This window comes from Mustela erminea, chromosome 2, assembly GCF_009829155.1.
Source record: "Mustela erminea isolate mMusErm1 chromosome 2, mMusErm1.Pri, whole genome shotgun sequence".
NCBI classification, from domain to species: domain Eukaryota; kingdom Metazoa; phylum Chordata; class Mammalia; order Carnivora; family Mustelidae; genus Mustela; species Mustela erminea.
In genome coordinates, this window is record NC_045615.1 from 128,532,512 (window position 1) to 128,548,382 (window position 15,871).

The following is a 15,871-nucleotide window of genomic DNA, read 5'->3' on the forward strand; positions in this document are numbered from 1 at the left end:
GAAAGAAAATGTTATCATTAAGCCTTTAAAAACAATGGCTTAGACATATCTATATCAGCATATAAAGAATGAAAAGGAGATAGAAAAAAAGAGAGTCCTTTTACATTTAAGTTCCTGGTTTCAAAGAATTTTAAAATTCAGAGGTTTTTTTTAATTGAGGTAAAATTCATATAATATAAAATTAACCATGTGGGGGTGCCTGGGTGGTTCAGTCGGTTAAGCTTCTGAATCTTGACTTGGGCTCAGGTCATGATCTTGGGATGGTGAGATGGAGCCCCAAGTCGGGCTCCACGCTGAGCTTGGAGTCTGCGTAAAATTCTCTCCGTCTCCCTCTCTTTCTGCCCCTCCCCACCTACATGTGCATGCTCTCTCAGAGATTTTTTTTCATTTATCATTTTAATGTGAACAATTCAGGGGCACTTAGCACATTTACAGTGTTGGGCAACCATCACTTCTATTTAGTTCCCAGAGCATCTGAAAGTATATCTTGTGCTAGAATTTTACATGCAGAAACTATAGGAAAAATAGGAGATTTTCTTAGGCTTTTCAACTATTTGAACTTAACTTCCTGATTGTATTTGAGAACTCAATTGGATCGTCTCTACTTGCCTAACATATATCTTCAGTGTTGAAGAATGGGTAATTTAAATGTTTTCACAGTTGATTAGTAGGTGGGAGAGGTGATTATGGATTTCTGCAGACAGGAGAAATCTCATATATTTATGTTCATGTGCATACTGACATTGCATTAAGTGATTCAACAAAAAGTTGAGAATTGTTTCAGACAGACGCATTTCTTCCATACAAGATCACACAGGCAGATTGATCAGTGGTGTCATTAATAAAAATGGACCTCAATGCAAAATCGAATGTAGTCCTTCAGCTTGCCACCAAATTTCTCCTACAAAGTGACAAAGTTAGTTTAACTGAGCAAAAAATGACCTTCTAGAGCATTGAAGTGAGAAGGATGTTGACTGATTGTTTCTCCTTTGGTGGTGGGAGTGACTATCCTATTGCCAGTGAACAGAAAAGGATGTATTCTTGCTCATACTTTCTATAGTCATTCATGGAGACTGCCCAAGGCTCCAGACCTAAAGAATCATCTGATTAGGAAAACAAGATAGACACCATCTTGCTACCTTGAATCTGACTGCTAGCCTATCAGGCATGGTCCTGTATCTCTACTCCTACTCTGAGTCATCAACCATATGAACTGGACTTTGCAACCAAGTTAACGGACTCTTTGTCTAAGTTGACTATCTCTAGTCCTGGTAGATACAGGCACGCTTTGTGTGTTACTACTGTAACCACATAGAACCTAAAAAATCTTCCTGAAAAACGGGATGGCAAACTCTTCTTTTGCTACTTCTCTTTTTTGCTATTTCTCAAATAGCAAGATAAGACTAAGGCAGAATCTTGTCTTGGACTCCTGAAAAGTCACTGCTTCATGATTTATGAGCGTTCCACCCAAAGGAAGAATCAATAAAAAGAAAAGACTTGGGGAGAACAATCCAATAAGAAACTTTAAGCCTGTAGCACATTATTACTTTTCTAAAGTTCTATATTACCACTTTATATATAGTAAGAGCTCGATATATATTTGCTATTTGAATTGGATGAGGATTTTTTTCTTCTTTAGTATCTCTACTCTAAAATACATTTTGCCTTACCATATCGATCAAATAATTGTAGTATTTGGTGCCAGCGGTTCCACTCAAATAATTATTTTGGAGTAGCCTTCGATTTTTCTAATAATCTGCTGTGTTCCTCATCCTGCCCCTTCAATGTCTACTATTAGCCATGAGACCACGTGTGCATTGCCCATAGCAGTGTCTCAAATTCTAGATTCATTTTAATCTCATTTTAAAATGCATATTCCTGGGCTGCCTACCACAGTGTTCTTTAGGTCAGAGAAGCGATCTCGGAACCTGCATTTTAACAAGCACTTCAAGTGACTGAGGTGCGGGTAATCCAAGGGGCATGCCTTAGAAACTAAGCCATAGATTTGATGATGCTGCCCTAGACTCCAGGACTGGCCTTAGGGCAGAAAGACAAAGAACCAGCCATTAGTTCATTGTGAGTGCAGTGATGATGGTTTTGTGCTGGGACACAGTCTTGTCTCACGAAGTCATTACTTTGTCCTCCTTCCTACTCCGTACCCCAAATCCAGCCGGTCTTGCCCTATATCTTGGTAGCTGGGTGCATGGTATTCCTGGGCTTTGCTGCTGGCTAGATGGAGAAGTGTCAATTACTAAACCCCATATGTAATGATCTGGCTGTCCACCAGATCCTCCACCCATGGCCAAACTCTGCTGAACGCCTCCAGCGGCTACTGCTTCCAAGTCTTCTTACTCTCTACCTTGCCCATGCAGGTTTTCTGGATGGCTCTTCCCCACACTAAAACCTCACTCCTCATGACAGACAGTCCTGACTGAACATGCTGATGACCCTTTACCCAGAACTAGCCAACAGGAATAGGATAATCCCCAGTCTGGCTAGAATGGAGGTCATCCCTGCTCATTAACCCAAGTTTAACATGAGAGAGTTCAGAAGAGGAACATTAAAATGATGGTTGCCAGAAGGAAGGGAGGAGGGAATGGACAAAATGGGTAAAGGGGATTGAGAGGTACAAGCCACCAGCTGGAAAATAAATAAGACACAGGGATACAGTGTACAACATAGGGAATATAGCCCATAATATTCTAACAACTTTTCATGATGACAGATGGTAACCAGACTTATTGTGGTGACCATTTTGTAATGTATACAAACATTGAGTCACTATGCCGTACAGCTGAAACTAATGCAACATCGTCTGTCAATTATTCCTTGACAAAACAGAAAGTGAGAAACAACTCAAAATAACATAATCTTTGTTGCATACAGCCTGTTGTCAAGAATAGCCCAAAATAAATGCAGATTGAAACTAAAGTGTTCTCATTTGGCCTTCAGACTGGTACAGTGAGTTGGGGTTAGAACACCCTTATTTCAAAAGAACCCTGGGTAGACCCTCATTTACCATGCTGAAATAATGGAGACGAAGTGGGGCTGTCCCTCCATCCAAGGCCCTTCCAGAGGGCCTTTATGTAGCCAAGGAGGACAAGTAAGTTGTACCTCCCTCCTGCCTGGTCTCTGAGGCTAGTACCGAGGAGGCTTGAGCTTGAAAAGGTGAGTGCAGTTAGCCACTATCAGTGGGAGTGAGCCAGTTAGATGAGATGGATCATGTCCAAGGAGATAAGGCATGGCCCAACCAGGGATGTGTTTAGACAGGACTTATTAAAAGACTATAGGCTTAAATGAAGGTTGCAGATAAGACTAGCCCCTTCCCAAATTGTTACTCTACCTCTTGTGATCTGAAATATTATTTCTGAATACAAGAGGAAGCTTCAGCTAAGAATAGAACAGTCTAGGAGCGCCTGGGTGGTGCAGTTAGTTAAGAACCCAATTCTTGGTTTCAGCTCAGGTCATGATCTCAGGGTACTGAGATGGACCCCACGTCAGGCTCTGTGCTCCATGCAAAATCTGCTTGAGATTCTCTGTTCTGTCCCTCTGCTCCTCCTGTTGATGCTCGCTTGCTCGCTCTCTCTCTCTCTCCTCCCCCTCTCCTCCCCTTTCTCTCTAAAATAAATAAATCTTTTTAAAAAAATAATAGAACAGTCTAAAGATTTATTCTCTATTTTCGTTCATTCATTTATTTAACAAACAGGTTTTTGTTTTTTTTTAATTTTCTATGCATCTCAGGCCTCAACCCTTATGGGGCTTACCATCTCGCAATAGAGTTTAGGTTATGAATTTAGCTTGAACACAGATCTACCCTGGACTTTTGTTCTTTCACTTATCTGTATGAGGCAAAAAAACACTGTGGATATTACAGTGAAAGGCGGTAAACATAGTAAGAAGTGCCCCCCAAGGAAGCCAAACCTCAATTCACTTTCCAATGGGGAACAGAGCTTGAAGCTTATGGTAAAGGTGCTAGGCAACGGGACGAAATGATGAAGGTTCCCACAGATTAAAGAGAAACCTTCCCATGGACACCATAAAGCAAACCAAGTTGTCTTGGATGGCATAGGTTCCAGTATGTCCTTTCCTTGTTTCTACTAGGCGTTGAAGAGTAATTGAAATACCAGATGCTATATAAGGTAATACTTTTATTAGCTTAAACCAGTGGTTCAGCCACCTGGACGACCTGCTAAAGCACTGATTGCTCAGCAAGACCCCCTGAGTTTCTGACTCATGGGTCTGCACTAGGACCTGGGGATTTACAGAACTAGTAAGTCTCAGGTGTTGCTAATGCTGCTGGTCTGAGGACCACACTTTGAGAACCACAGGCTTAAACAGACTTCTAGAGGAAGCTTGAGAAGTGTTGTTCCACAAAGCAGCATAGACAGCATCACTAGATTTAAAATCTTTCAGTGCCTGTTGTTTCTCTGACTACAAAATAATAATGTGTACTACAAAAAAAAGTTTTAATAAAAAAAAACAATAAATTCAGGGGCGCCTGACTGGCTCAGTCAGGGGAACATGTGACTCTTGGTCTCAGGATGGTGAGTTCAAGTCCCACACTGGGTGTAGAGATCACTAAAAAAATAAATAAACTTTTAAAAATTTTAAAAACAACCTAAGTAAATGTGAAGCCACCCAAAGATAGCCATTGATGATACTGCTGTGCATCTTATAAATTTTTCTTATGTATATGTTTATATATAATTACATATACAATCTTCTCTTGTGCATGTATATATATGTAATATATATATAAAACATTGGAATCATCTTATACATACTATTTTGTAACATACCTTTTCACTTAATAGTATTTTATAAGCATCTTCTCTTTTTTTAAGATTTTATCTATTTATTTGACAGACAGAGATCACCAGTAGGCAGAGAAGTAGGCAGAGAGAGAGAGAGGAGGAAGCAGGCTCCCTGATAAGCAGAGAGCCCGATGTGGGTCTCAATCCCAGGACCCCAGGATTATGACCTGAGCCAAAGGCAGAGGCTTTAAACAACTGAGCCACCCAGGCACCCCTATAAACATCTTATATGATCCAGCAATTGCATTATTAGGTATTTATCCAAAGGATACAAAAATACTGATTGGAAGGGATGCACCCCAATATTTATAGCAGCATTAGCAACAATAGCCAAATTATGAAAAAAGCCCAAATGTCCATCAGCTAGATGAATGGGTAAAGAAGATGGGTACACACACACACACACACACACACACACACACACACACCGGAATATTACTCAGCCATAACAAAGAATGAAATCTTTCCATTTGCATTGACATTGATGGAGCTAGATAGTATTACAATAGACAAAATAAGTCAGTCAGAGAAAGACAAATACCATATGATTTCACTCATAAGTGGAATTTAAGAAACAAAACAAATGAACATAGGGAGAAAAAGGAAAAAATAGAGGCAAACCAGAAAACAGACTCTTAACTATAAACAACAAACTGATGGAGGGAAGGCGGCGGGGCGATGGGTTAAATGAGTGATGGGGAAGAAAGAGGGCTCTTGTGATGAGCCCTGGGTGTTGTATATAAGTGATAAATCACTAAATTCTACACAGGAAACTAATATTACACTGTATGTTAACTAATTAGAACTTAAATAAAAACCTGAAAAAAAATCTTTCTACGTCAATACAGTTCTAGAACACGATTTGCTGTATCCTCTGAATAGAGGTACTATGGTACATTTAAATGTTCCCATTTGCAGGACACTTAGGTTGTTTTGCCAAGTCCTTCCTGTTAAAACGGTATCAGCATAAATATTCTGGTAAATCTTTATGCACGTCCTTAATTATTTTCTAAAGACAATTTCCCAGAAGAAAAATTGCCAAGTCCACAGTTATATAAATTTTGAAGGCTTTTAATACATTCTGCCAGAATACTCTTCAGTGAAATATTGGATCAAATTACACACCCACCAGCACTGTGCGAGGATCTTCTCACACTTTCACATAACACCAAGCATGTTTTCCTTTCCCAGTTTAATAAAAGGAAAGTGATATCTTACCTATATTTTTAGTTACAGGGGGTCCATAGTAGTATCCCATTCAGTGATTTCCTACTTTCATTTGTACCTTCAAAAATCTAACTCATCACAAAGCAATTTTTTTTAGAGTTTACGTGTTTGCTGTTTCATAGAACCCAGCATGCCTTTCATCTTTGTCACGGACAAACGAAAATCTCAGAGTAGAACAACTTTTGTTGTATTTTGTAAACTTTGGGGAAATAAACTTGTTATAAAACTGTATTTTGGATCTGTCTGATGTGATATGCAATCTCGATTTTCATTACATGAATTTATTATAACTACAACATAATTAACTACTTATTAACTAATGCATGGAAAAAAGGTATCCACCATGATTAAGAGAAAAGTGATAGAACAATGTATCTTGTTTCTATTTACTATTCAATAAATATTAAATTGAACTACACAGTGTGAATACTAAAATGAGTTTTCTTGGTGATACACTAACCTGAACTTTCTTGTGGATACACAGGGACTGTTAGGTGAAAAGTATGGGAACATTCGAATACCTGGAGAAGTTGAAGCCTCAGAGTTTGAAATGATTTTGGATGCTGCCGTAGAGGCAAAGCTGGACACCAAGCTTCTGGAAGAGTGGTACTGTCGCGATGAGAACTCAGTGCCGGCAGCTTATTACCTCAGACCTAAATCGGAAATGCTGAAAAGCAATAAAAATGCAGTGAGTTATCTTTCTCTCCAAAATATGTTCGTGTCTATTACTTTTAGCCATCGGTCATCCACAGAAAAGGCACAGCAGACAGAAAATTACTCTTCCCTGGACCCTACATTTCTTTGTAACAACAAAATCCAAAGCTAAGAAATTTGCCAATTTTTGACTTACCTTTCTTTTTGGCCTCTCAGACTCTCCTTCTGGAGTTATTTCCTTCCTTTGGAAGATCCACTAATGGAGGTCTATTGATGATAAACTGTGCTTACCTGAAAATACTCTTATTTTTTCCATTTTGCCTACAATATTGCCTACAATATTCTGAATTACTGGTATATGTCATGCTTCCTATATTCATGAATTCATGTATTCTATCTGTTCTGGAAAGTTCTCAGTTATCATCTCATCAAATAATGTCTTTCCTCTATTCCCTCTGTTCCTTCTTTTTTGTACTGTAACTGAGTTTTCACTGGACTATCTCAGTCTGTCCTCCATTTCTCTTGATTCTCTTCCATATTACCAATTTCCTTAGCTCTCCATGCTGCTGTCCAGAAGACTATTTTAGGTCTTTTCCAATTCAGAATTTTTTTTTCAGCTCTGTCCACTCTGTTCATGCATTAAGCTTTCAACAGTTATATTTTTGATTTGTGAAAGTTTTGGGGAGGAGAGGGCTTTTTCAAATCTGCCTAGCTATTTTTAAAATCTCTTTTTTTAATTCAATTATTTTTCCTTTAATATTTCATACATAGTTTATATTCTTGTATCTTATTGATTCATGCATTTGTATGATGGAAATAGCATCAATGTCTCCTCTCCAACTTGGTTCCTAACTGTATTTACCATGTATCCCCTGAAACAGAATAAAGGAAGAAGAGAAAAGGGGTGGGCCTTTTCCTTGCATGGGATTCCTAGAGAGATTGAAAAGAAGGCATAGATATCCATCCCTCTTCCAAAGAGAACATCCTTAATACACTCAGTACCAAGGCATCTCTGAGAGGACAGCTCTGACTTGGCAACAGTTCATTTAATAACCTTGAGTATTTGTCATTCTGATATATAGCATACAGCATTTTCTGCATGCAATATGAAATCATGTCAGGATCCTTAATTTTTCTTCCCCCCCCCCATGCATTATTCAAAGTATTTATCTGCAAAAATCTGTCTATGGCTAGGAATCTTAGGGTAAATCCAAACCATTCCTCAGTTAAATATTCCAGGAGTCTATGTATTGCTGGTAAATGTAGATATCAAAAAACCTAATATCTTAAGAAACCAGGTTTAGACAGTGGTTTGGGAACCCTTGCTTGTATGTTACTATTTGGCTTGAGGTGTTCCTGTGTCATTCTAAGATCCTCCAGGGAAATGTAAGTTATTCTCTAAGTCCCACCTGATATTTCTTCATAAATTATTGTTAAATAAGTGAATGCATGAATAATACCATCACCAAGACTCTATAACTGTTACTTGTTTGGTTGGTGGTGCTCCCATTTGATTTCCTAGAGAATCAGAAACAAATAAGAGACAATTAAAGACAATTAAGTGGAAACATAAAAGCACCTGTCCTTTAACTTCCTGTTCTCTTTCGAGGATACTAAAGACATCATTTTGTTATGACATTTGTATCAAAACCCAAGAGGGACTTGCTACTCAATCTGCTAGCAGTGCACCATGACCACAAGTTCTCCTGAGGACTTGCCCACTCCAAAACTGCTAGCCTCGGCCCTGAGCTTAAGGCAGATTTTGTTAAAGCCATGCACACGCCACATTGTCACCTTGTCCACAGCTGTCAACACACCATGCCCAGCCATTTACTCCCAGCCATCATCTCACACCAGGCCCAGGAATATCTAACCATCATCACACAACTGCCCCCCAGCATCTTGTCCCTAGCCACCCCAGGATGTAGCCCTTAGCACTTTGGAGATCTGGCCTATGACTAGAGGCCCAGCCCAAATTTTGCTAATACCACCACCCCCATCTCAATTTCCCCAGTGGTCTTGCCCCCTAAGAACTGGTCTGTCTGGGTCCCATTAATACCACTGAGGGCAAGCACAGCCCACATCAGGCAATGAGACAGTGCAGATGATTGCATTGAAAGGAAAAGTGATTCCAACACAACAGCAGGGCATAAGCAACACAGACAGGATACTCTCCTGCAGGATCAAGTTCTGGTGAACACGGACCACTGCGCTACAGGGGACCCCAGGATCTCTTCTTCATAGAGTCACTACTTTCAAGAGCAGAAGACATAGCTGACTTTCTTCACACAGAGAAACAGACACAAAAATGCAGACAAAATGAGGAGACAAAGAAATTTACCCCAAGTGAAAGAATAGGACAAGGTCCCAACCTTATTTCTAAGTGAAACAGATCTAAGTAATATGCCTGATAGAGTATTTAAAGCAATGATCATAAGGATATTCACTGGAACTGAGAAAAGAGTGGAAGACATAAGTGAAACCTATAACACAGAGATAAGGAATAACATAGCAGATAACATAAAGGGTTCAATAAATGAAATGAGAAACACACTTGATGGAATGAACACCAGGATGGAAGAAGCAGAGGAATGAATTACTGACCTAGAAGACAGACTAATAGAAAGGAATCAAATCCAACAAAAGAGAAAAAAAAAAAAGAATTATGCAAAATGAGAATAGACTTAGGGAATTCAGTGATTCCATCAAACCTAATTATCATTCATATAATAGGGATCTGAGAAGAAGAAGAGAGAGAAAAGGGGACAGAAAATTTATTTGAAGAACTAGTAGATGAACACTTCCCTAATCTGGAGAAGGGAACAAATCTAGATCCAGGAGACACAGGGAACACCCATCAAAGTCAACAAAAGCATACCCACACTAAGACATGGTGTAATTAAATTGGCAAAATCTAGTGATAAAAAAAAAATTTTTAAGCAGCAAGACAAAAGAAATCAGTAACTTACAAGGGAAAACCCACAGAGCTAGCATGAGGTTTTTCAAAAGAAACTTTGCAAGCCAAAGGAAAGTGGCATGATATATTCAAAGTGCTAAATGGGAAAGATCTTCAGGTAAGAATATTCTTTCCAGCATGGCTATCATTCATAATAGGAGCGATAAAGAGCTTCCCAGAAACACACAAACTAAAGGAGTTCATGACCACTAAACCAGCCCTCCACGAAATATTAAAAGGGGCTTTTTGAGTGGAGGAAAGAGACCAAAATTGACAGCATAAAGGTAAGAAAAACAAAAGCAGTAAATGTGAATATTTCTATTAAAAAATCAGCCAAGGAATTCAACAAAAAAGGATATAAAATATAATACATATACCTAAAATGTGGGGAGGACAGGAAAAAAGAATGGGTTCAAACTTAAATGATCATCAATTGAATATAGATTGCTATATGAAATGAGGTTATATACAAACCTAATGGTAACCACAAATCAAAACCACTAATAAATATGCAAGGAATAAAGAGAAGGAAATCCAAATATATCACTGAAGAAAATCAGCAAAACATGAAAAAAGATAAGGAAGGATCAGAGAAACTCTTTAGAAGCAACCACAAAATGCATACTATAATGGTAATAAATACGTATCTATTAATAATTACTTTGAATGTAAATAGACTAAGTGCTCCAATCAAAAGAAAGGTGACAGAATAGATGAAAAACAAGACCCATATGTATGCTGCCTAAAAGAGACTCATTTTAGATCTAAAGACACCTGCAGATTGAAAGTGAAGGGATAGAGAAAGATCTATTATGCAAATGTATGTCAAAAGAAAGCCAGACTAGCGATATTTATATTGGACTTTAAACAAAGACTGTAACAGGAGAAAAAGAAGGTCCCCATGTAATAATAAAAAGGACAATCCAACAAGAAGATATAAGAATTGTAAATACTTATGCACCCAACAGAGAAGCACTCAAACACATAAAATCATTCATAACAAATAAAAGGAACTAATAGATAATAACACAATAATAGTGGGGGACTTTGACACCCCACTTATATCAATGCACAGATCATCTACACAGAATGTTAACCACAAAACAATGGCTTTGAATGATACACTGGAACAGATGGATTTAACAGATATATTCAGATATTCCATCTTAACACAGCAGAACACACATGCTCTTCATGTGTGAAAATGGAACATTCTCCAGAATAAGTCATATACTATCCCACAAAAAAAAATTTTAAAATACAAGAATATTGAAGTCATAGCATGCAACTTTTCTGACCACAATGCTATAAAACTTGAAGTCAATTACAAGCAAAAATCTGGAAAGACCACAAATACAAGGAGGTTAAATAGCATGTTACTAAACAATGAATGGATCAATCAGCAAATAAAAGAAGAAATAAAAAATACATAAAAGGGAAGTTTTAACAACATTGTCTACCTCAAGAAACAAGAAAAATCTCAAATAAACAACCTAACTTTACATCTAAAGGAGCTTGAGAAAGAAAAACAAACAAAACCTAAAGCCAGCAGAAGAAAAGAAATAGTAGATAAGGGCAGATAAATTATATAGAAACTAAAAACAAATAAACAAACAAACAAAAACCACACACACACACACACACACACACACACACAAATAGAACAGAGTAACGAAACTAGGAACTTGTCCTTTGAAAAAACTCAGTAAAATTGATAAACCTCTATCCAGACTTATCAAGAAAAAATAGAGAAAGGACTAAATAAATAAAATCACAAATGAGAGAGAGGAAATAATAACTGATGCCACAGAAATATAAACAATTATAAAAGAACATTATGAAAAAATATGTGCCAACAAATTGGATAACTTAGAAGAAATGGATAAATTCTAGAACAATTTAAACTACCAAAACTGAAATGGAAGAAATAGAAAATTTTCAGACTGTTAACCAGCAATGAAATAGAATCCAAAAAAAAGAAAGAAAGAAAAGAAAAGAAAAAGAAAGGAAAAGAAAAGGAAGGAAGGAAGGAAGGAAGGAAGGAAGGAAGGAAGGAAGGAAGGATAGAAGGGTATCAGAAAACAACAAAAAAAAACTCCCAACAAACAAAAGTCCAGAGCCAGATGGTTTCACAGGGGACCATTTCCAAACATTTATAGAAGAGTTAATACTTATTCTCAAACTATTCCAAAAACTAGAAATAGATAGAAAACTTCCAAACTTATTCAATGAGGCCACTATTATCCTGATACCAAAACTGGATAAAGACACCACTAAAGGAAAGAACTACCGGCTAATATCACTAGTGAACATAGATACAAAAATCCTCAATAAAATAATAGCAAACTGAATTCAACAATACATTAAAAAGATCAGTCACCACAATCAAGTGGGATTCATTCCTGGGTTGCAAGTGTGGTTCAGTATTCACAAATCAATCAACATGATACACCACATTAATAAGAAAAAGGATAGGAACCATATGGTCATTTCAGTAGATACAGAAAAAGCATTTGATAAAGCACAGCATCCATTCATGATAAAAACCCTCAACAAAGTACATTTAAAAGCCGTATATGAAAAACCCATAGCTAATATCACCCTCTATGGGGAAAAAGTGAGGTTTTCCTCTAAGGTGAGAAAAAAGGTAAGATTGTCCACTCTCACTACTTTTATTCAACACAGTATGGGGAGTCCTAGCCACAGCAATCAGACAAGAAAAAGAAATAAAAAACAAATTAGTAAGGAAAAAATCAAACTTTCACTATTTGCAGATGACGTATTACTATATAGAGAAAACCCGAAAGACTCAACCAGAAAACTGCTAGAACTGGTACATAAATTCAGTAAAGCCACAGGATACAAAATCAATGTACAGAAATCTGTTACATTTCTATATACCAATAATGAAGAAACAGAAAGAGAAACTAAGAAAAAAATCCCATTTACAATTGCACCAAAAATAATAAGATACCAAGGAATAAACCTAACCAAAGAGGTAGAAGAACTATACTATGAAAACTATAAAGCACTGATGAAAGAAATTGAAGATGACACAAAGAAATAGAAAGACATTCCGTGCTCATGGGTTAACAAATATTGTTAAAATGTCTATGCTATCCAAAGCAACCTACACATTTAATGCAATCCCTATCAAATTACCAATGCATTTTTCACAGAACTAGAACAAACAATTCTAAAATCTACATAGAACCACAAAATACCCTGAATAACTAAAGCAACATTGAAAAGGAAAAGCAAAGCTAAAGGCATCACAAGTTTGGACTTCAAGATATATTACAAAGCTATAGTGATCAAAATAGTATGGTACTGGCACAAAACCAGACCCATAAATCAATGGAACAGAATAGAAAATACAGGTACCCAGAACTATATGATCAATTGATTTTCAACAAAGCAGGAAAGAATATCCAGTGGGAAAAGGACAGTCTCTTCAACAAATGGTGTTGGGAAAACTGGACAGCAACATGTAAAAGAAAGAAATGGGACCACTTTCTTACACCATACACAAAAATACATTCAAAATTGATTAAAGACCTAAATGTGAGACCTGAATCCATAAACTCCTTGAAAAAAACACAAGCAATATCCTCTTTGAAATCAGTCACAGCAACTCTTTTCTGGGTATGTTCCTGAGGCAAGGGAAACAAAAGGAAAAATAAACTATTTAGGACCATATCAAAATAAAAAGCTTCTGCACAAGAAAGAAAACAATCAATAAAATTAAAAGGCGACCTATGGAATGGGAGAAGATATTTGCAAATGACTTACCAATAAAGGACTGATACCCAACATGTATGAAGAACTTATAAAATTCAAGACCCAAAGAACAAATAATCCAATTAAAAAATGGGCAGAGGACATAAACAGACATTTCTCCAAAGAAGATATACAAATGGTCAACAGACACATGAAAAGATCCTCAGCATCACTCATCATAAGAGAAATGCAAATCAAAACCACAATGAAACATTACCTCACACATGTCAAAATGGCTAAAACCAACAAAACAAGAAACAACAGGTGTTGGCAAGGATGTGGAGAAAGGGAAACCCTTTTGCACTACTGGTAAGAATGCAAAGTAGGGCAGCACACTCTGGAAAACAGTATAGAGGTTCCTTTAAAAAGTTGAAAATAGAACTACTGTATTATCCAGCAATCACACTACTGGGCATTTGCCCCCAAAATACAGAATATTAATTCAAAGAGACACTTAAAGAGAAACTTGCATCCCTATGTTTATAGCAGCATTATTTACAATAGCCAAGATATGGAAGCAACCTGAATGTCCATGGATTGATGAATGGATAAAGAGGCTGTGGTGTACATATACAATGGAATATTATTTAGCCATAAAAAATGAAATCCTCCCATCTGCAATGAAATGGATGGAACTAGAGATTATTATGCTAAGTGAAATAAGTAAGAGAAAGACAAATACCATACGATTTCAATCATATGTGGAATTTAGGAAACAAACCAAATGAGCAAAGAGAAAGAGGGGGAGGGAATAGGGGAAGGGGAGAGAGAGAGAGAGAGAGAAACCAAGAAATGGACTCCTAAGTATAGAGAACAAACTGATGGTCACCAGAGGGGGTGGGAGGAAGGGCAAAATAGGGGGTGAGGATTAAAAAGTGTACTTGTGATGAGCACCAGGTATTATATGGGTGTTTGATCACTGTACACCTGAAACTAATACAACTAGCTGGAACTAAAATAAAAAGAAATTTTAAGGGAAATACATAGTACAAACAAAAGCCCAGCAAACAAATTCTGTGTAATTTGGGCAAATTCACATATTACATGGAGATAATTTCTAATGTTCAGGGTTACTGGAGGCACTGGCCTGTGAAACACCTACCATAGTATTGGCACATAGTAGACCTTCAAATAATAATGCTTTTCTTGTGCTTAAATTTTGTCTTTATTTTTTCCTTTGATGATTTTAAGACTAGTGTCTCACTTTTTACATCTTCACAGATGCAGCCTCCTGCCAAAGCTGACAATGAGAAGACCTGGCAAGAGATATCAGATGAGATCAAGAAGATATTTAAGGCTGCCGTAAAACTGTTACACGAAAAGGGGAAAATGAAATATAACCAAGCTAAGAGGTACCTGTTCTCAGGTAATTTTGACACATCGTCCATAAACTAAGGAACAGATAAGTAATAGACACATTCAGTGCTTCCCTTTTATGGGTCTACAAATTTAATTTCATTTACTGTCCGATGAAATTTAATTTTCTAAATATGTCCTTCTCCTCGAGAGGCGAGTGTTCTTTTCTTTTAACCAGTAGATAAGCCTTCACTTAATTTGAGGACTTCTCCAGAACACATGATTTTAAAAAAAGAACTTAGAGGAGCCTGGGTATATTAGACCAGACTCTGTCAGTGTTCTGAGTTCATTCATTTATTCTGTTCACTCATTCATTCAGTCACTCACTCAGCAAACATTTATGGAGAGCCTGCTATGTGCCAGGCACTGGGGATACACCAGTGAACAAGAAGGCAAGGTGTCTCTCTCTCAGAACTTACTTTTTAGTGGGGGGGAAAATAAATGATAGGCAAGTAATCAAATAAATGAAGAGGATCATTTCAGAAAAGTTACACAATATGAACAAACAAGACAGAGTAAGAGGGGTTAAGGAAGGATGTGGGGTTCCAGGTGTAGAAGGAGTGGGCCATCAGGAGAGAACTTTGAGCTGAATGACAGAAATTGTCAGAGTTGGCTGTGCTCTATCTCGGGCAGAGAATTCCAAGCAGAGGGATTACCAGATTCAAGATCCCTGAGACAGAAATGTGCTTAGTAAGTTCTAGGAGCAGGAAGAAGAAGGTAGCCAGGCCTGGGGAAAGAGAGAGGAAAACATAGTAAGAACCTCATGTTTTATTCTGGGTAAGCTGGGAAGCCACTGGAAGTTGAGAAATAAGGAAGTAAGGGAGTGGCAGCATCTAATTTAACCTTAAAATAAAAATCTACGGCCAAAGACTCATCTGTCAGCCTTTCTTAGCCATAGAAAGGAGGCTTTATTTTTTATTATTATTTATTTATTTATTTATTTATTTTTTAAGGATGCACAGGAAACCACAGAGCTGAAGGAATGTATCAGTGGTACTTTCTAGGGGACAAAGACTATTGAGTAAAAATAATCAGATATATAACATTTATTTTAAAAATTGATAGCGAAGGGGCACCTGGGTGG

General features: G+C 37.3%; 1 protein-coding gene across 2 annotated transcripts in view; it reads left to right on the forward strand.

Moving 5' to 3' along the window:
* Positions 1-15,871, forward strand: part of NWD2 (NACHT and WD repeat domain containing 2) — a 183,543-nt gene that overhangs the window by 150,268 nt on the left and 17,404 nt on the right. For both annotated transcript variants that reach the window (XM_032334063.1, XM_032334064.1), the window contains 2 exons: positions 6,526-6,729; positions 14,653-14,797. In XM_032334063.1, coding sequence (XP_032189954.1) covers positions 6,526-6,729; positions 14,653-14,797 — 349 coding nt within the window. The remainder of the gene's footprint in view (positions 1-6,525; positions 6,730-14,652; positions 14,798-15,871) is intronic.